This window comes from Fukomys damarensis, unplaced genomic scaffold, assembly GCF_012274545.1.
Source record: "Fukomys damarensis isolate Sample0158 unplaced genomic scaffold, DMR_v1.0_HiC HiC_scaffold_36, whole genome shotgun sequence".
NCBI lineage: Eukaryota > Metazoa > Chordata > Mammalia > Rodentia > Bathyergidae > Fukomys > Fukomys damarensis.
Genome location: NW_022900948.1, coordinates 45183089 through 45208993, shown reverse-complemented (window position 1 = coordinate 45208993; position 25905 = coordinate 45183089). Strand labels below are relative to the sequence as shown.

Here is a 25905-nt window from a genome sequence, read left to right as displayed (position 1 = left end):
CCTGCCAGAGGTCGAGGCTCAGCGCTGCGGGCGAGGGCTGGGCGTCTGTGCGGGGCCCACCTGGCCGCCAGGGGATGACGCCACGACATACCGCTCTCTGCCTGGCCCTTGGAGTGGGGTGTCTCAGACGCATCGGGGGTGTCTCTGGGCTCGGCTGCTCTCCTGCAGGTCCTCGTCTTGGTGGGCAGCTCGGGGGCCTGCAGCAAGGTGCTCACAGCCCCCCGCATGCCTTGTTTACCCAGCTCCTTCTCCACTTCTAAGGACAAACAAAAAACCAGCAGCCATCAGCGATGGGGCTGCCTTTTTAAGATGACAGTGGGCAGTGAGGCGGTCACAGAAAAGGGTTACGCATGCTGAAGAAACAGCACTTAGCGTTCTCCAGACCTCGGTGAGGCTGCTGGAGGCAGAAGGCCAACACTGCTGAGCCAACAGGGGTTCCTGTGTTCCCCGCCCGATGTGACCCTCCGCCCGCAGCGGGGCCCAGATGCACTTACCATCTGAGATGCTGGACTCCTGGAACATAGTTTCAAAGGCCTGGTGGATTTCAGCAAAGGAGGGCCGGTCGGAGGGATTCCACTGCCAACCTGGGCAGATGAGGCCAAGTCAGACGCCTGCCGAGGACAGGCCACACAGGCTGTGGCAGCAGCTCCCTGAGCAGCCCGGAAACCAGAGGATCCCCACCTGCGAGCACCTTACACTACGACAGGTCAGAACGACACACGCCACCAGATCTCAGGACGTTCTAACAGACACACGGATTACTACAAAAACTGGATTTATAAATGTAGTTTCCCAATCCCACTCTACTAGGCAGAGAGAGTTGTGAAGGCAAATAGCTTGTTTCTGCCCTGTCCTTACTCTGTGGTTACTGAAGTCTAACACCCTCCTAAGAGAGGAAACGCTAATTAAAAGGAGGCTGAAATAAAGATGAAAAGGGCTGAAAAGAGCCCACTGCTGCTGAGGGTGTGAGGCACTCGACAGCCTTCTGATGGGAGGGTGGAGCGGGTTAACCTCTTCTGGAAGACAAGTCCGTAGACGTTACCGAGGTCTAAAACGCACCGTTCTCTGAACCAGCGGTTCAGCCTCTAGAAATGCCCGCAGAGCACGCAGTCGCACCGGCTGTGAGGGTGCTCGTTCAGGCCTTGCTTGTGATGGCAAAGACCAAACGAATGTGCGAAGCAACCAAATGCTCATCCCAAGAGGGTGGGCGAAGGAAGGGAATCATAACGGGGCACGAGGCAGCTACTGACAATCCGGTGGGAGTGGAGGGCAGAGGCCTGCGTGGGTCACGCGGAGAGGGCCGCTGCGCCTCCTCCGAACAGGAAGAAGCCGAGGGCCGGACGGCAGGACACCGTGTGAAGACGGCGTGCGTCACAGAGGACGCCGCCAAACAGATGCACACAGACACACGCCCGCATGAGGGAGTAGACAAACAGCCAGGGCTCCGGCTGCTACAGCAGAGTATCTGGGGGAAGGACTGGGAAATCTATTAATAAGAAACCCAGGTTTCGTGCCCATCCAATTCTTGCTTAAACAATGAAACCCAAAGGAGCTCACGCGCCTACTGTCTTTGCGCAAAGGCACACAGACGGTGGAAAGGCCTGTGAAGTGCGCATCAGTGTTCCGCAAGCGGCCTGTGCGGATCGCGCAGCGCTGCCCCTCTGTGCACACCAGGGGCCTCCCACGCCGCCCACGCCACAGGCAGGCTGGGGAAGCTCACATGCTCGCATGAGTTCGTAGACCTTCTCCGGGCAGCCTTCTGGGCGCTCCATGCGGTAGTCTTTCTCCAGCAGCTCGTACACCTGGGACAGGTCAATTCCTGGGTATGGCGACATGCCATAGGTAGCAATTTCCCAGAGCAGTACCCCGAACGCTGAAAGAGGGAAGAGGGGCGGGAAGACGCGTAGGGTTTAATGCACTGCGATGGAAACTGCTCCCCTGGGCTGCAGGCGGCGGCGGCTGCTCCTCAGAAGCAGCCCCGGCAGTACCATTAGCCAGGCTCACTCTCGGTTCCCGACAGCCCAGGGCAGAACCATGCAGAGCGAGACCGTCCGCTCCCTAACACCACAGCCTAAACGCACTGTGGGGGACGACAAGGCTGTCAGCCCCTCGCCTTTCCGGAAGGATCCGTGGCATAAGCCAGACACTGCCTTCCACTCAGCTCCGTCGCTGGGGGTATACAGGAGCAGCTCCAAGGTCCCTCTGGACTCCGCAAACTTCATAAAAGGTGTATGAAGTCTTCCAAAGTTTGAAATCCACATTATGGCCTTGAAATCCCATTTCCACTGATGGAGCCAAGCTCCCTTGGAGAAGGCGGAGATTCAGGTCTTGGCAGGGAGGAACCTGGGCTACCTGGTCATAGAGCAGCTATGGAAGGGACCGCAAAGGCAACGCCAACAGCACGAGGAGCTAAGTTTCCAATGGCCAGCGCTCAGAGTCTGTACCAATGGGGAAACAGCAGACATGGACGGAAACACATCCAGATCTTGACATCCAAGAAACCTCTCTCTCTCTCTTTTTTTTTGGTACCAGGGATGGAACCCAGGACCTTGTGCTTGCGAGGCAGGCAGCACAATCACTGAGCCAAAGCCCCAGCCCTAGAAACCTCTTTTTTGAGGGTCTCACTGTGTAGTTCAGCTTGGCCTTGAACTTACTATGTAGCCCAGTCTGGCCTCAAACTCCTGGTGAGCTTCCTGCCTCAGCCTCCTGAGTGCTGGAATTACAGGCATGCGCCACCACCAAGAATTCTAAAGGACACCACAAAGACAACAAAGCCTAACTGGCCACCACCAGAGGGATGAGGAGACCAATGTGTAACGTAGAAAAGCGGCAAGGACAAGAAGCAAGCATTTACCCTGCCTTTCCTGCAGAGCCCACTGGGTGACAGACAGACAAGAGCACCGTCCTGTTCTCGGGTCCGGCTACCGAATGAATGAGACAGAACTGAGAACTGGACTTGGCAATCCCTGGGAAACCGGTGGGTCAGTACCGGGTTCCAACAGCTGTCTCTCACACACACCCCGAGGAAATCAAGCCTCATCTACCTTCTGACCCAAGAGCACATCTCTGCCTTCCCTCAGTGAAAGAAGCCATCCCAAAGGCGACCCGAGTGCCGGAGCCAGGGGCGTGCGATCGGACCAGGGATGCCAGGAGCAAAGCCCACAGTGCGGGGAACGTGAGGGACAAACGACAAGCGTCTTGACAAATTAATCAACAAGGAAATAAAGACGCAGAGTGAACTTGGGGGCTAGAGATTAATGTACGTCTTGTTGCCGGCGGCTCAGGTCTGAACTCCTTCATCCCTCCTGTGGTACCTGCACGACTGTCCCAAAACACAGGTGCCGCGGTGGCCACAGAGAAAGCCACACGTACTACCACGCTTTGTCACAAACCAGCTGCCTCTAAGTATAGAAACTCCTGGAGGAACAGTTTCAAATGTAACGCACATGTAATTTATTATTATAAGAATTTTTAAATTTGTACGAATAGTGTTTTTATATTTGGAGAGTAGTTACTCAAATAACTAGATTTGGTCCATTTATAGACTTTTATTAATTTTATTGTGAAAAGAGCAAAGAAGTGATTAGATGCGCTTGTACCACGGGTGGTTCCCGCCAGTGGGAACGTGTGGAGGGCAGAGCAAGCACTGCAGGGTGGGACCCCTATTTGCATCTCAGCTCACACTGTGAAAGGAAGGATTTTTGTGGCTCAAGTGGAAATCTGAATACCGCTTATTTGATAATATTCGGAAATCACCACCAAGTTTGGGGTAGCCTCATGGTTACGCTAACTGAACTCCTCTGTAGGAGACTCACAGTGAAATTTTCACCTGGGATTCACTTCAAAATAATACAGGTTGGCCGGGAGTGGTGGCGCACGCCTGTAACCCCAGCACTCAGGAAGCTGAGACAGGAGGATCACTGTGAGTTGGAGACCAGCCTGGGCTACACAGTGAGTTCCAGGTCAGTCTCAACTACACAGTGAGACCCTGCCTCAAAAAACAAAAAGGATGGTATGTTAAAATCAGAAAGTAAGCTACTCGACAATTCAGAAAGAAAAAGCACATTTTTTCTTCATTTTAGAAAGAAAACAAGAGAAACGATTTCAGAATGCAAGAAAGAAGCAAAGTAACCAAGATAAGTAAATTATGACGAAAAAGAAGTGGAGGAGGCAGGGGAAAGGGCGGGAGAGGCTGCTTGGCCAGCCTGGCCGTCCCGGAGGCAGGGGCCTTACCCCAGACGTCGGACTTGATGGAGAACTTGTTGTAGGCCAGGCTCTCAGGCGCGGTCCACTTGATGGGGAACTTGGCTCCGGCGTGGGCCGTGTAGGTGTCCCCGGTCATCAGCCTGCTCAGGCCAAAGTCGGCCACCTTCACCAAGTGGTTTTCCCCTACCAGGCAGTTTCGGGCAGCGAGGTCCCTGGGCGGGGACAAAGTTCACCGTGAGCGTGTCATGGAGCCACGGGGTGAAGGCCTGACGCAGGCCAGGGAGCGGCGAACACACCCTGAGCCCCCAGCTAGGGGAGGCAGCGGAGGGCGGGAGCAGGTCCCGAGCCATGACCTACACCAGTGAGCGAGCCTGGGCCCGGGACCCTTCCATGTCACAGAGACCACGATGACGCCGGTCTCCCGGGGTGGGAGGAGGGCGGGCCCCAGCCGAGCGTCAGTGCGGTCAGTCACGCTATGGCGGGCACGGGGACCGCATGCTCAGCAGTCTCCCGTCTCTGCACCCCAGCTGCAGCCTCCTTCACCCCTTCCTCCTGCCCGCCCTGAGCACCCCCTAACACCTCTCGGGCACAGCCCACTTGGGCGCAGCCGCGGACCCCCTGATCAGCAGCAATGAGAATTAAACAGACGAGTTCGCCTAAGATGATTTCAGGAAGCGCTGCCGGTCTGCCTGAATCAGAGCTGGGAATTCTCAAGGTGCAGCACCAGGGGCCCACGGTGCAGAGGGACAGGAGCGCCGGGCCTGGCGCTCACGGAGCCCGGAAATCTGCCTCACAAGGGGCTGCCGGCCCTTCACAGCACTGCCCTCACCCTCGCTCCGCTGTCTCCCGCACAGCTGTCCTACTTGACTTAATTGGGGAGGAAAGGTCAGAGCCCCGCGTGGAGAACGCCTCGCACAACAGACTGCGGCAGAGCCCGTCAGGCCGGCACTTTGCTAGGAAGCCACTTTCTCCCTCAAAACATGCGAGCACCAAGGTAACTGCGCACGCTTTTAGGTCACAGCACTCCAGGCTTCAAGCGGCAAAGGTGTGTCATTTAGCCTGCAGGGACAATCAGGGACCGTCCAGGGCCAGATGACAGTGGGCCAAGTGGGCAAGGAGAGGAGGAGGAGGAGGAGGAGGAAGGCCGCACGCTCTGAGAACGAAATCCACCCACTGGCTGTTACCACTGCTCCTGGGAAGAGGTCGTTAGTGACAGCGCGGCCTTGGGGGACAATGGCGCGGCCGGAGGGGCTCTGATCCCAGGAAGGAGCCCGACGAACGAACTCGATGCCCCACTTGGCAGAAAGTTTCCGATGGGCACGGCCCGGCCCAGGTGGATGGCACTGCGGGCCCGGGTCCTGGCCCGGCTCACCTCAGCCAGAGCAGCTTCATCAGGAGCCCCGGCCGGGCGCTGCCCGAGCTCCCGCCCGCAGCCAGGCCCCACCTGTGGATGAAGTTCTTCCTCTCCAGGTACTCCATGGCCGAGGAGATCTGCGTGGCCATGTAGAGCAGCACCACGGCGGTCACCTCCTGCCGGCTGCACTCCCGCAGGTAGTCCAGCAGGTTCCCGTAGGTCATGAACTCGGTGACGATGTAGAACGGGGGCTCCCGAGTGCAGACCCCTGCAGCAGACACGGGGCTGCAGCAGAGGCTCTTGGGGGCTTCCGGAGCCGATGCCTGCTGCTCCGCACCCAGGCCCAGCTGCCGACCCCGTGGCTCTGAGCCCTTGTGGCTCCGGTGTCCCTGGGGGAAGCACGGCCACGCTCTTCTCTTTCCTAGGGGAGAGGCTGCTGCTGGGTGTGGGGGCGAAGAGCAGGCCTCACGCCAGACAGCCGCGCCTGCAGGCCACGTCTCACTCCAGAGGCCCACGTGACAGTGGCGCCTGGCGGCTCCCGGGTCTCTGCTTCCCCTCCCAGCCCACGCGGGCCAGGCCCAGCTCTGCACTGACTTACCGAGCAACTGCACCAGGTTGGGGTGCTTGATCTCCTTCATCACTGCAGCCTCTTTCAGGAACTCTTCCACCTCCATGGTGTCCTCCTGCAGGAGGAAAGAAACATGGGTGAGCTCAGCAACAAGTGCGTAGGCGAACACAGCCGGTTCTGTGACAGGGGAGCTCGCCCAGAGGCTCGAGGGTTCCCCTCACCTGGGGCCACGCAGGCCTGCACGACCTGGCAACCTCTCCCAGTGGCTGCTATGCTCTGCTTCTCTCCTCTCCTTCCCCAAGTCCAGGTCTGGGTCTGTGGCCGTGGCCGGAGATCCTGTCATAGAGCCTGTGCCAGGCCCAAACTACCCAGCAGAACAAGAGCAGGCAGCCAGGAGATAACGGAGGACACGCTACTGCCACGTTCCCTGAGGTCGTCCCAACAGAGACTGAGCGGGGCTGGGGGAGGGTGTTGGTGGGGGTTCTTTGTTTTGTTTTTTGTGTGTGCCACTAGAGGTTAAACCCAGCGTTTTGACACTGAGCTACGATCCCTAGCTCTTTTGAAGCTTCTATTTTTGGGACAAGATCTTGCTAACTTGCCCAGGCTGGGCTCAAACTTGCGATCTTCCTGCTTCAGCCTCCCAAAGTGCTGCAATTGCAGGCAGTGCCATCACACCCAGCCAGGAAGGACTTTCTTCAAAATTAGGTCCCTTCGGGGGTCTCACTAGCAAACTGTCTATGAAATGCAGAACCTCAAACGCTGCTCCTGCCAGTGGTGCCCTCATGTGCGGCTCACTGGGGCTGCCCCACTCCTCGCCGTGACCGAGGACCGGCCAACCTCTGCTCAGAGCTTTCCTGTGCTGCTCGATCGCGTCAGCCACTGAAGTGCGTAACGAGGAGGCATCGCCCACGATCCCTTGGCACTCGGCATCCTTGGCGGTCACCACGCCGAGCCGTTTAGGGCCAGCTTGCTCCTGCCACCACCCCGCTGGCGGTGCCACTCTCCCCGGACCTCTCCTCCCACAGGCTCAGCAGTGTGTGCTGCTCTGGCGCAGCTCGGAGTCGGCAGGGAGAGGCACTGAGGCCGCCGGCCAGCACGGAGGTACAGGTGCTGCTCCCGCAGAGGGTCACCGACCGGGCTTTCTGAACCCTCCGGGGCCGGCAGCGTGTTCAGAAGTCACCCTGGAGTGGTGCTGTCTGGACAAGCGCAGTTTCCTTTTGTAAAGCCCCACGTACAAACCACACGGAGAAATCACTTCAGAAGCGCCATCTGCTTTCATAGCTGCTGACGCCCCTGAACGATCCATGTTAGAAAGCTCCGGGGAGACACGGATTTGCAGAAGGAACGAGGCTCTCAAAACACCGCGCTTCCTGACTGTCAGTGTCCCTCTCTCTCCACGCACACCTACAGGCACGCACAGAAGACACTCCTCCGTGTCATCCCTTCAGAAAGTCGGCGTGAATCTGTCTCCCCCTGCTGGAATCAGGCAGAGCTCCCTTTATCAGTCAGACGACAAGAGACAGCCTGGCAGCTGTGCTGCCCTGTGGTGGGCCTGTGCTCTCATGTCACAAGTCCACCATCCACTTGGGCTCGATCCCAAGGGCCACAAACATTTTTTCCCTCATCTGTTAAAAATTATTTTTGCTGGTACTGGGGATTGAACCCAGGGCCTCGGCCCGCTAGGCCGAGCACCTACCACTGAGCTACAGCCCCCCACGCCTTTTCTGAAATTGACGGGGTCTTGCTTGGGCTGGTTTCAAACTCTGGACCCTCCTGCCTCAGCCTCCACAGCAGCTGGGAGTGCAGGTGTGTGCCACCACCCCAGCGCCCTTGCCCTTCTGAAAAGAATTTGTCCACCCAGGGTGGGGCGAAACTCGCTCAGATGAGCGAGGGTGGAAGAAATGCGGCCACACACCAGGGAAGAGGTGGGTCGGCTGGGCTCTGGAGGTCTGACTGCTGGGCTCAGGTGTGGACGAACACCTGGGGGCACTGCAGCGGGGGAGAGGGGCCTGTCAGACTGACTGCCCTGGTGCCGTGGGACCGGTGACGCACTGATCCTCGCTAAACCTATGTTCGCACCTTTCTTCCCCCTCTCTCTCTCTTCCCTCTTTCACTTTTACAGTACTGGAGAACGAACCTAGGGCCTCTGCACTGAGCTACATCCTCAGTCTTTCTTAAATCTGAGGCAAGGTCTAACTTGCTGGGCTTGCAGTTGAGATTCTCCTGCCTCAGCCTCCCAGAGCGCTGGGATTATAGGTGTGCACCACCAAGCCAGGCTAAACCCGTTGTTCACAAAGAGAAGGAGAATCTGCATCTACCGCACATGCAAACAGCACTTGGTGCATTGCTGGATCGGGGTCGGCACTCGTCAGAGGAGTTCATGAAATCCATTATGACCAGGGCGGCCCTCTCTAACCCTGAGCAGTGGACCAGACCAGAAAACTGATTGCATGAAAGGAAGGATGGCTCCAGGGGACACTGGGTGTTTGTTTTTGTCTTTTTACTGACACAAACTCGCAGACTTGATGCCTCTCAGGTATTTTCTAATCAGCTTCCTCCTTTTGGCCTCACCCACAAGTGTAGTATTCAACAGCAAAAGAAAGAGCACTATTTTATTTTGTGGGTTTAGACAGGGTCTCACTATGTAGCCCAGGCTGGCCTCGAACTTGGGGCGACCCTCCTGCCTCGGCCTCCCCATTGCTGGGATTACAGTTGTGTGCTACCGCAATGGCTGTAAGAGCCCTGATTCAGAAATGGCTAAGCTCTCTGAGTCTTCCTTCTCAGCAGGAACCTTGAACCCAGAGCAAGATTTGAGCACAATTAGCTGGGTTTCCACATCTGCTAGGGGAGCGAGGTTACTGGCATGTGCAGCACCCACCTTCACCATCAGAGACCAGGAGCCTGTCAACCAGAAACGCTGGAGAAAAAGGTGGTTTTCTCAGCAGGATGGAGGGGTGTGGCGTTCACAGACCAGCGAGGCACCTGAAGCTCCAGAGATGAGCCCACGAGAAGCCACCTCCCACTGGAGTCCCTGGACGCTTGAGAGCCTGAAGTGGACACAGTGCCCTCAGAGCAGTGGCAGCTTGGAGGTGAGGAGCCCTAAGGCCCGTGTGTGTGACCGCCAGAACCGGGGGCTGTCACACCCTCCTTTCCTGCCACTTTCTGGAGTTCCCCAAGAAAACTACTTTCCTGAGAGAAAAAAAAGGAAAAGCAAAACCAAAACACTGCTTGTTAGGAGAGGAAACAGGTACTTTCTCAACACCAAACTCAGCCCCTGGAAGGTCCTCTGGCAGGTGATTGATCCATGGAGACCACAAATGCAGGGAGGACGCAGGTCACAGGACCAAGGGTCAGAGGGCCCCGGGTGCGCGCGTCACCTGTTCAGGAACCACACTTCTGCTGTTTTCATAGTAAATTTGCTCGTTAGCTCATGCGTCGATGTGAATGCCACAACCAGACCAAGAGTACTCTTTTCCAATTATTTACAGAACTTTCATAGAAATCACTTAACTTTTGAAACCCAGCTCACTAAAATGTGGGCTTCTTCTCCCCGGCCAGCCCAGCCCAGCTGAGTCCAGGTTCCTGGGCCTCACTTTCCGTTCTCTCCCTGCGACCTAAAGGTGCGGACGCTGAAGGCTCACTGTGGGCACCGGCTATGAGCACGGCTTGCTCCCCCTGCTGGCGAGTGGGAAGGGGACCCCCACCAGGACGGTCAGGCGGGGGCACAGTGGAGGGCATGATGCGCGGGTGGGCAGCTCTGTGGAGGAGGGGACACGTGACTCTCCTGAGGGTATCCCCACGGTGATCGAGGAAGACGGACCTGGGTTCCCACTGCGGAAAAGGAAGGTGGGCTCTGGAGTCCGTGCCTGAGCACCTGGCTCTTCTCCCGTCCCCCAGAGGATGGGGGTCACGTGGGGGGTCCATTGGCTTCTCACGGGTGAAGGATTAAGTGGGGTGCTGTATGGAACTCTCACAACTGCCAGGCACACAGCGAGCCTGTAGGTGACAGACATCAGTGTCCTTTAGAGTCCAAGTTCTCAGTCTCCAAAGTGAAGCTGCTCTTGCTGGACAAGCAGGCAGACTACCGTCGGAGACCATGGCATGGCTGGGCAGGGCCGCCTCATGCAGCAGAGGGGCGCTCTGCTGTCCTGGATTAGGTACCGCATGGGGCCCGTCTCTCCTCACTGATGGAGGCCGGGGAAAAGCACTGCACGTCTGGCAGAAAGGACGGCACGGGTGAGGCGAGCTCTCCGGCCTCTGGAGCACCTTTCCCTCTCCAGCAGGTAGGTTACGCGCTTGGAGCCTCCTCGCAACGCACTCTTTTCGAAGCTGACGCAGAGGTATGCTGTGCTCACGCCGCCTCGTTTTTGTGAACCCAGGCACCAGAGCAACACCTGGCCCTCCTTGCTCACCGCTGGCCAGGCCTGGGCCAGCTCTGCCCTGGAGCCGCACACAAACCTCTCCCTACATCCACAGGGCACACGAGGGGCGCGGCTGTTTTGTCCCATTCTTCTGGAGATCAGAACTAAACTGCCCACGCGTACCAGGGCAGAAGATGGTTTCACCACAGGGAGAAAACCCACGGCCTCTACACCAAGGCATCAATGGATCTCCCTCCGCAGGAGCGTGACTTACAGTGCCCGGCACCGAGTTCCAGGCTCTCAGCCCTGAGTGGCGCTGTGTCCCTCCGACCCGGAGCCCTGCGTGGATCCTCACTGGGTAACAGGACAGCCACCCCCGCTCTCCCTGTGCCTCCGCCTGCTCCTTCCCCAGGCCCCGCTCTCTCCCGCCCCAGTGCCAGCCTCTCCTGGTGCAAGTCTGTCTGCTTCTCCGACCACCTAGGAAGTCAGGGCCCGGCAGACAGAAATATTCATCACACTACCAAGTCCAAGGTGAGCAGCCACGCCTCCCGCTCCCACCGAAAGTGTCTGGCCAAGGGCCAACCTCACGGACCCTGGCCTCGGGAAGCCACTGTCCAGTTCTAGTAGGAGAGCGCAGCTCACTCTTAGAGCAGCCGCTTGGCACCAACCCAAAGGCTGCCCCAGTCCCCGGGGCCAGCCGCATGGTGGGCCTACTCTTCCCAGCCTGCGGGTTTGTTTTTTCTTTCCCAGCTCCAGAAAAGACCAGGTCAGCCGAGCTCACTTGGAACTAACGCTAGGGGGCGCTCTCCCGGGGCCCAGCCCCGGTCCCAGCCGGAAGATGGCACCGGATTGGGCGTGAACGCTTCCTTGGCCCTCGCTGATTTCAAAGAACCTCAATGGGAAGATAAGCTGCCTGGAAACCGCAACACTATTCTCGAGCGCCAGCCTGCAGCGGGAGGCGAGAGCAAGTCCCGGGCCTCGGCCCGCAGGGCCCACCGAAGGCCCTCCAGGCCGCCAGAACGATCCCCGCGACCCACCTTCAGGGTCTTCACGGCCACGGTGAGGCTGTACCTCTTCCACACGCCCTCGTACACCTCCCCGTACTGGCCGCCGCCCAGCTTGTGCTTCATGGTGATGTCCGTGCGTTCCATCTCCCACTTGTCGTAGTTGGGGGACACGCCGTAGACCGTGGGCTTGTTGCGCTTGGGCGCGGGATAGTGGAGGGTGGTGATGAGCCCGTCGGCCACCGTGGAATGGTGGTGAACCAGCTCGGCCAAAGTGTTGAAGCGGCTCTCGGAGGAGACGTAGAGCTGAGGGGAGAGAAAAAGCGGTCACCCACGGGGCACGGGGCCTGAGCCTTCCCGCTGCACACTGGGACTTGCTAGCTGACGCAGAAAGACACAAGGAAGGCCCCAGGGCCTTGGCACTGCTGCACCCCTGCCTGAAATCCATGCCCACCAACTTCCCTTCTCTGTGACCCTATCAAGAGCAGCTCAAATGTCCCTGCCCACCAGCCTGAAGTCACCACCTGAGTCGTCACTGCCCTACTTCTGTGTTGTACTGACCGCTAGCTGTTTCCTGTATATCTGCTCAACTTCTGGTTCCACCTACGTGCACGGAAGTTCCAGGAGAGCAGGCCCTGAGCTGTCTGTTCTTGTCCAATGCCGAGAACAAGAAATGAGTCCATAACAGGTGCTCAGTAAAGTGTCGGCATTGAATAGCAGGACTTGACAAGTAGTCGCTAACTGGAAATTAACTGATAACTGTGCATGGATAACGCAGACTGAAACAGTGATCACTGCTGCCCCTCCTTCCGGCTGAGCAGGAAGTGGCCTGTCCCCTGGGGGGCAGCCTCCCACACCCCAGGACGCCAGCGCCTCCCTGTCGCACTTTAACACACAAGCAGGCCCGTCTCTATCCCGGGCCCAGGTAGAGTCCTACTGTGCTGGTTCTCCACTGGACCCAACCGAGAGGAAGAGGGAGGCACGGGCTGGCAGAAGGCCCCAGTGCGGGTGGAGTGGCCACCTTTCCCTTTCTGTCCTCCTCCTCCCCTGGTCTGTTTCAGGGATACAGCGTGGGGCTGGCTCCTTACCAAAGAGGATTCTGCACTAAAATCCACACAGAACATGGGAGCCATGGACACAGAACTGAAGCTCCTGGCTTCGGTGGGGGAAGAGATGCTGGAAGTCTTCCTGGGTGCTCTGCAGACTTCTCTAAGCTGCCCAGGGGCCGGGAGAAGGAAGACAGTACACAGGGGGGATCCTTGGGGCGGAGAGGCAAGAGGGGCAAGAGGGGCGGAGGGCCAGGCTGCAGCTGCAGAGACTCAGTGCTTCTGAGCCTGAGGTGAGGTGGGAGACAGACCTCCGGCGGGCCACTGTTACAGGCTCGGCCTCTAGGTGGCAGTATTGCTGGGGGCGAGGCCCTCAGGTCTTGCTGAGACCTAGGAGCTGCTTGGGACCCCTGGGTTTAAGGACTGAGCCCGGCTCCACCTTCTCTGCTTCTCTGGTGCCAGATGTGACCCAGGTGAGGCCTGCTTCCTGTGCACTCTGCCACTGTGTGCTGGGGGCCCCCACCCCCACCAGCGCCCACTGACACTGCCTGGACCTCGGGCTCCACCCTGTGGGGCAGACCTCTCTTCTCCTGAAGTTACTGCACACGGTGCTTTGTTGTGGGAATGAAAACTAACAGAATTACTCTCTGTAAGTCTGTAATTGTTAAAGCATTTTTAAAAGGAGAAAGTGATAAAATGTACAAGTTGATCCCATCTGTGACCCTCAAGAAGGTAAACAGGATTTCTGTAATAGGGAGTTGTTTTTGTTTTTGTTTTTGTTTTCCTTTTTGCTTGGGGAGATGACACAAGCAATTTGTTTCTTTGCTGTTTTGGTCGTTCCAGGTATTGAACCCAAGGCGTTTTCTGTGAGTTACATCTTGAGACTTTCTGAGTTTTTATTTTGAGACAGGGTTTTGCTAAACTGCTCAAGCTGAGCTTGAATTTGTGATCCTCCTGTCTCAGCCTCCCTCCATGCTGGGAGTACAAATGTGCCTCCCACCCCTACAAAGTCTTTTACTAACAATCCTGTTAAAATAAAATTCTAAGAAACCCAAGATTTGTCCAGAAAGACTTCTCAGCGCTGAGAAACTCGTACCTCACACGGAGACTGGCCCTGGGCCCCGACCGACCCCGTGACAGTGCCTCGGAGAGGCAGGACATCTGGGAGGAGGAGTCCCCGCTGTGAACAGCGCCTGATGGGACCGTGGATGCGCAGCGTGCGTGAGTGAAGGAACAGGAGGGGCTTGGCCGGGACCCCACACGCTGTCCTCAGTGCTCGTCACAGACACAAAGACAACTCCGACCCCACCTGGGAGAAGTGGGTCAGCTGCCCAGTGGCTGCAGTGCAAGAGCCGGTGACTCTCCTCTCTCAGGTCGGTGAGCTGATGGTGCTTTCCCTCCCCAGGGGCTGGGAGAAGCAGAAAAAGCCACTCTGAGAAGACTGGCCTGGCATCCTAGCAGCTCCCACCCCGGGTCAGCACAAGGGCACAGGGCTGATCTGAAAGGGGTGCTCCCAGCCCACAGCAATGTGGAATGGACTCCTACAGTCCGTCATGAGGCTTCTCTGCTGGATGTTTCCGACTAAATGGACAGACTTTAAAAGTTACCGATAATTAAAATTACACACTCTGTGACGAGTCCATTGCTCACCCTAAAATTTACACACCTGGAAAACAACTTAGCAAAGAGAAAAGGAAGAGCTCTGGGCATCAAGAAAGACCTGGCAGGAAAACTGGGAACCACAGAGGACCTGGAGAGACTGAGGCCAGCGCAGAGAACGGAAGGAAGGGGTCTAGAAAGCTGACCTCGCCCCAGGGAGGGCCGTCTCTGCCAACTGCAGGGGGCCCGCAGGGTCCGCAGCCCGGGAGCAAAGGCAGTTACTGCAAATGCAGAAGAAAGCGACTCCTCCCGCAGGGCAGGCTAGAGTCGGAGGAGAAGGCCGCCGCCATATACGGGAGGGACTAACCAGGAGCTATTCTGGGAAGGGGTTCGTTGTTTGAAGACTGAACTGCTCCAGGAATCGGAGTCACAGAGCTGCACTTCAGGGTTCCCAGGGTCACCCTACCACAGTGACTGGGCGGAAAGGGGCTAGGCTAGTCACACGCTCCCAAGAACCTTTAGCAGTGGTGTGCTCAGGTGGGTGGGCCACAGTAATGCTACCTCCAGGACGAACAGCCAGGCCAGTGGCATGCATGAGGTTTTCTGAGGGGCTGGCATGAAGCCCAACAGAGTTAATGAACACCTCGATATGTCCAGCACGGAAGTGAGTGGCCCGTTTGCTCGCCCCATCTGCCAACGTGACCAGGGACATTACGCCTCAGCTCGAAGGCCACCACATCCCGGGGTGTCTGGAGCAAGGGGCACCTCACAAGTCCACAGCCTTAACGCTAGGTGGAGACAGCAGCAACCTGGGGTACACAGAGGGACCAGACCCTAAGAGCCACAGGAATGAGTACAGCTCTACAGCACAAACCACAGCCCTGGCTGGCCCTGCCCACAAGGTAGGGTGGGAGGACTCAGCACACACACAGGCAGGTGTGTACACACTCAAGCTCACACGCACACAGTGGGTCTATAAAAAAGGCTTTAGCTGCATCTCACTATGGCCCCCTCATACCTGGTGGATACTCATACCACAGGCTCTGCCAAGCAACCGCGTACCTAAGCACAAGTAAGAATTTTTTTGGACTCATTTTCCCTTTTTCTTTGCAATTTTTTCCCCCTCTGTTTTAATCTTTTCTGAATTTTTTCTTATTATTTTCTATTACATTTACCTAATTCTGTTAACTTTCTTCTATTTAATGGGATTCTTTATCTCACTTTTCTGTCATCTTCCTTTTTCAAATTTTCCTTTTCCCCTTTCCTCACCTCCTCCAGTTTACTGTTACAGTTCAGCTCTCTTAATTCTTAGATATTTAGTTGTCTAAATATCATTACTGCTGAATTCTCTTGCTGAGGGTCTGGCTGTGGCCGTGAGTAGAGACGGATTTCGGTATGTCAGTGTCTGGCCCGTCAATGTCTACGGTGTCACTGTAGCTTTGGTCCCTAGTGACACGGTTACAGCTGTCACTGGTTCTGACATCTGGCAATGTCCAGTTTGCTCTGACCTTGACCACTGCTGGTCTCTACAGCTCCTGCTGTGAAGCGTTTCTTACTGGAGGAGGACTGGATGCTGACTGTGCCACCAACACTACCACAGGCCGTTTCTTCTCCCTGTGTGGCTCCGGGGATCAAGTGCCCAGAACAGGGCTGGACGTCAGGGGGACCTCGGAGAATATGCTGAGTAGGGCGAGGAGGGGCAGACACCAAAGCACAACCCAACACAAGGACACCGCAGCACACCACACGGAGACAGTCTAACTAAAGCGATCTCCACAGCAGGCACAGGTTTCTCTACACAAACGATCTTCAGTCTGCAGCACAAAAACTAGAAATGTGATAAAGCAAAGCAACAAGATGCCACCAAAAACCCTTAGTTCCTCTAAGGATGATCTCATGGATAATAAAATACAGGAAGTTATAGGCAAAGAACTCAAAAACCAAAGGGCCAAAATGTGTGAAGAGTTCAAAGAAGGAACACATAAGCAATTTCACAGTATTTGAAAGCTTAAGAGGATTTTTTTCAAACAAATAAAGGATTTTACTAATAATTTTTTTTTTTTTTTTTGGGTACCGGGGATCGGGGATCGAACTTGGGACCTTGCGCTGGTGAGACAGGCGGCACCACCACTGAGCTACAGCCCCAGCCCCACTAGTAAACCTTTTGATGAGCTTAAAGAAGAAATGAACCTGAGGAAAAAATAAAAACCAAGACATATCATGTAAAGGTACAAGATGCCCATGATAAATGTACTGTTTTTCTATAAGACAAGGATGACCAGTAAGATAAGGAATTAGAAATTATGAAAAGAAATACAAGACATGAAAAATTCAGTGAAAAACACGGCTAGCAGACTGCACCAGTATGGGGATACAGGGCCAGGAACTGAAGGTGGGTGCAGAGCATGAGCTCAACGACACCCTGAAAAAGACAAGACGCCGGGCAAACTGGGCCCCACACCTGCAGGAATAGAGGACGAATCAGAAGATTACACAAAGGCACGAGGAACTTATTAACTGAATCATAGCGGGAAACTTTCCAAATGTAGGGAAAGAATTCAGTGTTTGAGCACCAGAGTCATACAGAACCTCAAATAGCCACAGCCGGAAAAGAACCGTTCCACGACACACCATAATCACACTTCCAGAAAGTCAATGAAAGGAGAGAATACTAAAAGCTGTCAGAGAAAAGCAGCAAGTTGTTAATAAAGGCCAGCCCATCAAGACTTCTCAGTACAAACCTCAGGAGAGCTTGCAGTGACGTTTTGTAAGCCCTAAAAGAAAATCTTCGTCAACCCAAAATTCTATATCCTACAAAATTAGCCTTCAAAAGTGACAGAGAAATAAAGACTTTCCATGACAGAGAAATCCTGAGAAAACATGACCACCAGAGCCAGGGATGTAGCTCAGTGGCACAGCGCCTGCCAGGCAAGTGCGAGGCCTTGAGTTTGATTCCGGTATAATAATAATAATAATAATAATAATAATAATAATAATAATGATAATAATAATAAGATTAAATTAAAAAAAAAGAAAGAAAACGTGACTGCTAAACCAGCACAGCAGAAAATATCAAGAGAACTCTAGATAGAGACAAAGAAGCCACCAGGAAAGAGCCCAGAGGAAATTATACGTCTAATAGGGCCAGGAAACCAACAAAGGAATCAGCACCGGGAAAATATTGCAATGAATAGGACTCAGTGAACACCTTACAATAATAATGTTCGGTGTCAGTGGTCTTAACTCTCAGTGGAGACACTGGCAGATTGGGTAGGAACGCAAGCCCGTATCACTTAAAGGTGACACGACTCATCCAAAAGGCAGCTCACTGACTCAAGGTGAGAGGACACAAGCGACACAGCGGGGGAGAATACGCAGCAGCGCGCTTACTTTCACACTCGGCAGACTTCAAGCCAAACCTGGTCAGAAGAGACAGAGGTGGCCACAACCCACTGGTGAGGAGGACAGCTCAGAAGGGGGAGTCTTAGTTACTCTCTCATTTCTGCGACAAAACACCTGACACCCACAAATTAAAGGAAAAGTTTATTTTGGCGAATGGTTTGTAGAGGTTTCATTCGGAGTCAGCTGGCTCCAAGGCAGGGCGGTATAACAGACAGGGAGCACAGAGTGGGACCAAGGGAGGAGGGTGCGGAGCAGACCCTTCCAGGCCACACGCCCAGTGACCCACGCCCCACAACTAGGCTGCACCTCCCAAGTCACATTTAGCTGTAAACTCGTCATGGGCTAATCCACGATGATGAGCATCATGCCCCATCAACCAGGCACCTCCCCAAAGCCCCACCTATGAGCACAGAGGCTTTGGGGGGACATCTAGACAGAAACCGTAACAAAGAGATAACAACTATAAATATAAATATCTACGCACTGTACTTGACATAAAAGGACAGATAAGCCACCAACTCAATCATAACAGGGCTCTTCAACACCCAACTCTCACATTAGGTCAACCAGACCAAAAAATTAACAAAGAAATACCAGCGTTAAACTACACCATCGACAAAACGACTTAACAGATATCTGCAGTGTTTCCTCCAACAACAGAATACACATTTTTCTCAGCAGGACATGAACGTTTTCCAAACAGATACTATCTTAAGCCACAAAGCATGCCTAAATAAATACAAAATAACTGAAATAATACCCTGCATTCTACCGAATCATAGTGGAATGAAGCCAGATATCAACAGAAAAGAAACCACAGAAATTACACAAGCACAGGGATTAAGCCATACATGACTGAATAACCAATGGGTCACAGAAGAAATCAGGGAAGAAACAAAAATGCTTCCTAAAATCAAGTGACAACAGCAGCACAGTGTGCCCAAGCCTAAGGGATACAGAGAAAGTAGTTCTAAGAGGAAAGTTCAGAGCTGTGAACATTCACATTAAAAGAAATGCCAGGGCCGGGGATTTAGCTCAGTGGTGCCACCGCCTGCCTCACAAACGCAAGGTCCCGAGTTTGATCCCCGGTACCATTAAAAGAAGAAAGAAAGAAAGAAATGCGCAGTATTTACTTGGAGCAAATAAATACCTTAGTGAAGCATCTCATGGTCCTAAAAAACAAGAGCAATCTAAACTTGAAATTAATAGAAGGAGAGAAACTGTAAAGATCAGAGTAGAAATTAATGAAATTGAGACTAAAAATTAATACAAAGGATCAATGAATCAAAAGTTGGTTCTTTGAAAGGATAAACAAGATCGATAAACATTTAGTCACACTTAACAAAAAGAGGGAAAGGAAAATAAACCTGATCAATGCAGTTAGAAGTGAAAAAGGCAGAATCACAACTGATACCACTGACATACAGAGGACTATAAGAAACTACTCTGAAAACTTACATTCTAACTGGAGAGTCTACAAGAAATGGGGACATTCACCGGCACATCTGCATCGCCAAAAATCGAACCATGAAGACACAAAAACCTCTGAATATACCAGTAACAGGCAATGAATTAGAGGCAGCAATAAAAACTACCAACAAAGAAAAGGCGAGGGCCCAAGGGACTGACTGCAGAATTCTACCAGAGCTGCAAGGAAGATCTAACACCAACACTTTCAAACTCTGTAATGAAACTAAAAGGGAAGGAGCACGCTAAATTCACCCCTGGAAGCCAGCATTACCTTGATACCAACACCAGAGAAGGTGTCAACAAAGACAAAAAGCAAACCAAAAAACCTGCAGGCTAATTTCCTTAATGAACTTACATGCAAAAATCCTCAAGAAGGGCTGGGATTTACCTCAGTGGTTCTGCTGCCTGCCTCGTAAGCACAAGGTCCTAGGTTCAATCCCCAGTACAAAAAAAAAATAAATTTTAAAAAAGAAAGAAAGAGAGAGAGACAGAGAGGGAGAGAGAGAGAGAAAAGAATCCTCAACACGATACTGGCAAGCAGAACAAAGATCATACAACACAATCAAGTTGGCTTCACCCCAGGAATGCAAGGACGGCTCCACATACATAAAAATAAATGAATGTATCACATAAACAGAAGGACAAAAATCATGCAACAGAAGCCTTTGACAAAACCCAACGTCACTCATGACAAAAATCCCGATGAAAATGGGTACTGAAGAAACTGATAAAAGCCACTCATGACAAATCCACTGCCAGCCTCAAACTAAGTGAGGAGAAATTGAAAGATTTTGTTCTAAAATCAGGAACAAGACAAAACCATCCACTGTCACTACTCCTGCTCAATACAGTTCCTGAAACTTTGGCCAGAGCAATGAGGCAAGAGAAAGATATAAAGGGGCCGGGGATTTAGCTCAGTGGTTCTGCCGCCTGCCTCGCAAGCTCAAGGTCCTGAGTTCAATCGCCAGTACAAAAAGAGAGAGAGAGAGAGAAAGATATAAAAGGGATACGTACAGGGAAGGAAGAAGCCAAGACATGATCTTTTGCATAGAGACCCAAAAGACTCCTAGAACTAATAAACTCAGCAAAGTAGCAGGATGCAAAGCCAACACACAAAAAGTCAACAGCACTCTTATACACCAATAAGAACCCACCAAGAAAGAAATTATGAAAATAATCCCATTCAAAATAGCTTTTAAAAAATTAAATACTTAGGAATTAACCTAACCAAGGGAGTAAGACATCTACAATAGAAACTACAGTGTCCTGAAAAAATAAACTGAAGAAGACATCAGAAAAATGGAAAAGAAAATAGAATAGGAAAAGATATTCCCTGTTCCTGGACATGTGGAACAAATACAGTCAAAATGCCTGCATTACTAAAACTGATAAGCAATTCTGGGGAGTAAAAACAAAGCAGGCAGCATCACAATTCTGTATTTCCAATTATATACAAAGGTACAGTGATAAAAACCAGCACAGTGCTGGTACAGAAACAGAAACACACGACAGAGGACACAGAAACACTGGCACCTGATCTTTGACCAAGGGGCCAAAGCATACACTGGGAAAAAGCAAATGGTGCTGGGAAAACTGGTTATCTACATGCAGACAACGACTCTCGATCCACGTCTTACCCTGAACTAAGATAAAATCAAAACAGATCAAAGACCTAGATATGAGAACAGAAGCACTGCACCTGCTGGAAGACAGATTAGGTAAAACTTGAAGGTACAGGCACAGGCAAGGACTTTCTGCACAAACCTCACCTGGATAAGAACATCAAGAATCGCCAAATGGGGTCACATCAAATTAAAAGGCTTCTGCAGCAAAGAAGGCAACCCACAGAATGGGGAAAAAGTTCGCACAGCTACTCCTCGGATGGAGGACCAATATCTAGACTATACGAGGAACTAAAAAACATTAGACAACCCCAAAAATTGAAACAGGCAATTGAAATGAAGATGATTTTCAGAAAAAGGAGTACATAAAGTCAACAAATACACGAAAAGACATTCAGCATTTCTGGCCCAGTAGAGAAATACAAATCTTAACAAAGCGATTCCACCTTGGTCCAGAAAGAAGAGCCATCATCACCAACTCAAAACACAACAAATGCCGGCAAGGATGCGAGGGAGAAGGGCACTGCTACACGGCTGGCGGGAAGGCACACGAGTACAGCTACTACACAAACTGCTGTGGGGATTGGATTCCTCGAAACAGCGACAGCAGAAACTCTGCCCAGCACAGCTACACTCCGGGGTATCTTCCCAAGAGCTAAAGATACTGCATCGCAGTGATTCACGAACCCACGTTTACAGCATCACAGCTCCAAACAGCTGCATCCTGGAAACGCCCTGCATTTCTCGGATGAGGAAAGTGTGGCAGATCCACACGACGGGGTACTGCTTAGCCAGACTCGTCTGTGGGGAAGTGGGGCACCCTGAGGCCACAGTGCTAAGTGAAAGAGGTCAGACACCGAAAGTTAAATATCACACGGCTTCTCTTGTATGAGAAACTCAAAGTATAAATAGTTTAAAGAGCAAAATAAAAGGCAGACGATACAAAATAGGGAAGCAGACCTTTTGTAGATGGATGTACAAAGGACTAAGATGATATGATATAAATGCATATACACACACACACACACACACATTTATTTATTGGCTTTATATGGAGATATACATATGGGCTATATAGATATATATATGGGAGATATATATATCTCCCTGGGTACTGCTTAGCCAGACTCGTCTGTGGGGAAGTGGGGCACCCTGAGGCCACAGTGCTAAGTGAAAGAGGTCAGACACCGAAAGTTAAATATCACACGGCTTCTCTTGTATGAGAAACTCAAAGTATAAATAGTTTAAAGAGCAAAATAAAAGGCAGACGATACAAAATAGGGAAGCAGGCCTTTTGTAGATGGATGTACAAAGGACTAAGATGATATGATATAAATGCATATACACACACACACACACACACATTTATTTATTGGCTTTATATGGAGATATACATATGGGCTATATAGATATATATATGGGAGATATATATATCTCCCACTGTCTATGATGAATGTATTCCTTATGTATCTCAGATATGTACCAATAATAAGACTATTACAAAATTTCTGTCAGTCCTGTCAGCACACACCTGTAAGCCCAGCACTCAGGAGGCTGAGGCAGGGGGATCACTGTTCTTCAAGCCCAGCCTGAACCTCATAGTGAGACCCTGTTAAACCCTCCCTCCCTCAAGGGCCCTGCATGCTCAGTCCAGTCCTGTTCCCATGTCCCTCCCGCCAACCACCTACTCTGGTGACAAGCTCCGATTTCTGAGCAGCATTTTACTGTGAACAACTGGGTAACGGTGAGGAATGCACAGCACGTTCAGAAAGGGCAGGGAAGTTAATGCTGTGAACAAACAGCACCTCGATGGGCTACACGAGTCCCGTTAAATGGGGTGTGTTGCCAGGGCTGCTGCTTCTTCCTCATTAACCACGACCTGGAAAAACAGCACCTGTCAAACCAACTCCGGAGCTGGCTTTCCTCCTAACTGCCGCACACACGGGCCCAGTGGACTCGCACTGTGCACCCTCGGGCTGCTGCAGACCCTGGAGGGTCACCTCTGGCACGCTGCTCGTGGGCCGCTGGCTGGGGAGTGAGGGCCCCGGAGCTGCTCTCCCTAGTTAGCAGGCCCGCACCTCAGGGCCACTGTGGAGCTGGCCAGTCTCAGAGATGAGAGACGCTCCACCCACAGCCAGCCCTTCCTGCCCGCTCTGCCAGAGCCTGCTCCCCGATTCTGCTCTTGACATCCTGCACCTGTCACTTCAGCAGACTGTGAAGATGAACGTCCACTCGGCATCTCGGGGAGAAAAGGAGCCTGGCGGACGGCCAGTGAAGCCTGACGGTCAACTCCATGGATAAAGAGACTCCTAGAGGGACCGGCTCAGAGGGCGCTAGGCCCGAGCTGATGTGCTGTCGGCTGGAGGAGGTGGGCTGCTGCGGGCGTGTCTCTGGGGGTGCAGCTCTCGCTGGTACTCGGCTTCCCGGGGTCAGCTCCCAGCAGCCAGGAACTCAGCAGCTCTGCTCCACCCTGCCCTTCTGCCATGATGTTTCCATGGAGTCAGGCAACCACGGACTGCAGCCTCTGAAATGGTAATCCTGATCAAACCTCTCCTCCTTTAAGGGTTTTGTCCCGCACCAGGAAAGGTGACTGGTACATAAGAGCTCTCAGGGACTGTGGTCTGGGGAGCAGCACCTCACAGAAATGGGCGAGTCATGGACACAGCGAGCAGAGCTCAGAGGAGTCAGGCGGGGTGGTAGGGAACATCAGTCTTAGTTCTGTGAGTCAGGGAAAGCACAGGAAGAAAGACAACTGTGTCCTAGGCGTGGGATGATTTCTTACCTATCCACCAGACTGCTAGCAAATGGCACTGGCTCAGTTTGACGTTAGTCCTTGTAAGAGCCGGGCTCAAAGGTCCAGAATCCCCAGCTTGGGATCCTAGACTTGTGGCCCTGGGCTAACTGAACATGACCACTGCCGAAAAGCTCAGAACATGAGAGAGGTAAGAGCCAGGAGGGTGGAGGCAGAATGGAATCCTTTGGGGCCCTGCAGGAGAATCTTCCACATTCAGTTGTTTTCTAAAGATTCACTGATTTGAAAATAAGAAGTAAACTTGCCAACCCCAGCCTGTCCCTCCTAGCAATCTTAAATTTTCCCTTTAGAAATCCAAAAAGGATTGCATCAAAACTCTGCTATGTGAGATGCCTTCTCCGGTGCCGAGCCTGCAGACCCACAAAGAGCTGTGGTACCGCCCCGTCCTGTCGCTGATCCCGCATTCCAGGGACATGACCCCACCTGACACAGCCCCTCAAACACCCGGCCCTCCCAGAGGACGGGGCGGCCCTCCCAGGCAGGGTGGGCAGGCCGAGATGCCTGCGGGAGTCTGATGGGGTGCTGCTGATCAAAGGAGCCCCGTGTGCTGCCTGGGACGGCAGGACCCCTGGAGGCAGAGGGGTTGGCTTTTCCCTCCTTCTGCTCCTCTCCCCACTCTCCCTTCTGTGTACGGTATGGGGAATGGACTCCATGGCCTGTGCGTTGTGTCCCCAGCCCTTTTCATTTCTTTGAGACAGGGTCTCACCACGTTGTGGAGTTGCCCGGGCTGGGCTCAAACTTGTGATCCTCCTGCCTCAGCCTCTCAGAGTGCTGGGATCGTGGGCTTGTGCCACCACATCCCACCGGGTGCTTCTTTAAATGAATCTCAAGTTCCATAAATCATGCTCCCACACGTGTGGCCTTTTCTTCCCCTCTCCATGCAGCATTTTAGGCCAACCCCAGCTAATGAGTTGTCAGACTAGATCATGCCTGCCTGCATCTGTTCCAAGTCTGCTGATCAAACAACTCCAGGGAAAAGATGCCATTATCCTGTCCAGTGTGAACCTCCAGCGATTATCTCGGTGCAGCATGCCTTGCCGGGGGTAGAGAGGACAGATGGGAAGCCAGCTGTCCGCCCCAGAAAGTCACCTCCCAGGCGGGGTATACCCTCATGTCCGCGTCACTAAAAAAAAGGCGCCTTGCAGTCTGAAGACTCTTTCAAAAGGGCCACCGCCCTGGTGTTGTCCCACAGAACGGAAAGACCTAGCTCTACATCCAAGCCACAGAGGCAAGGCCCTCTCTTGCTGCACTTCAACAGCAGGCTACGCCTCTGTGCACAAACCACGGCACTGGAGCTGCAGACACCTGCAAGGACGCGGAGCCCAGAGGAGCACGCATGGAGCAGAGCGCGCTGACAACAGGAGCATATGCACGTCCGTGTGGCACAGGTGAATGTGCGAGGCCAGGCAGGAAAATGCTACACGGGTAAGAAGGAAGACTAGCCCAGCAGACACTGGAACACAGGACACAGTGCCCACATTCCAAGCTGGCACTGGCGGTGGGGAAACAGATCAATGAAAGAGAACGGACCATCAGGCCCAAATACCTGTATTTCCTACATACAGGAAAAAGACGAACTGTATAAATGGCTCGAGGGTGCTGTGTTAGATATGAGGAGACAGCTGCTTCACCAGTCAGTGACAAAGATGCCCTGGCAGGTCCTACGAGGGCAGGAAACAGGCACTGCCTATGCTGTCTGAGAGGTACCAGATGTGTGCAGTTTCTGAGGAGGAGACATGGCGTCTTTACACCATCGTGAACAGCGTACAACTGATGCTGGCAACTCATCCTGCATGTGTTTACACTGTACACAAAGAAGCAGGGCAGTGTGTTTCCAAACTGCAGGTCAGGAGCCACCAGTGAGTCTAGGAAATGAGTGCAGTGGATGGACTGCGGCCAGACGCAGGGCAGTGTATAGCACACATCAGCAGCGTTCGTCTTTTCAGGAGAAACAGATACATTCCAGGTCAAATCTGTCAGGAAATTCACCGGGGGGAACTGGTGACAGTGGCTGCCACTGGGCAGGAGAACTGAGTTAGGAGCAGAATTGTTTTTCATGGTGATTCATTTTGTCCTGTTGGTTAAGACCCAGGTACACGTGATACATTATTTAGAGATGCATGTGCCATACGGACCACCACGATCTACCCGACTTCACTGCCCCCCAGTGCAGCCCTGGGGCAGTGGAGTGGACAGCAGGGTCCCAGCCTGCCCTCCCATCTCTCCCTCTGTGATCTTGGGCAGGACACCTCATCTCTTGGGGCCTCCTTTTAAATGCAAAAATGCAGATCCTACCAACACCTGTGCAGAGGACAGAGTGAGATACACGGATGGACTGCTAGGTGCTTGCTCCTGTGTGCAACAGGGATTCGGTGAACAGCGGTTCCTCCCTTCCCGTCTTGGATTCTGAAGGGCTGTTTACACAAAGACAACAAAATCCTCTATGCTGACTCCTTTACAA

The 25905-nt window shown here is 53.0% G+C and overlaps 1 protein-coding gene across 1 annotated transcript in view; it reads right to left on the bottom strand.

The window, feature by feature from the left end:
* The window catches only part of Abl1 (ABL proto-oncogene 1, non-receptor tyrosine kinase), a 141092-nt gene that overhangs the window by 7381 nt on the left and 107806 nt on the right, over window positions 1-25905 (bottom strand). Inside the window, exons 4-10 of the mRNA XM_010627456.1 lie at window positions 11527-11799; window positions 6159-6243; window positions 5651-5828; window positions 4234-4418; window positions 1721-1873; window positions 495-584; window positions 92-256 (exon numbers count right to left, since the gene is read on the bottom strand). Of these exons, the coding sequence (XP_010625758.1) occupies window positions 92-256; window positions 495-584; window positions 1721-1873; window positions 4234-4418; window positions 5651-5828; window positions 6159-6243; window positions 11527-11799 (1129 nt within the window). The remainder of the gene's footprint in view (window positions 1-91; window positions 257-494; window positions 585-1720; window positions 1874-4233; window positions 4419-5650; window positions 5829-6158; window positions 6244-11526; window positions 11800-25905) is intronic.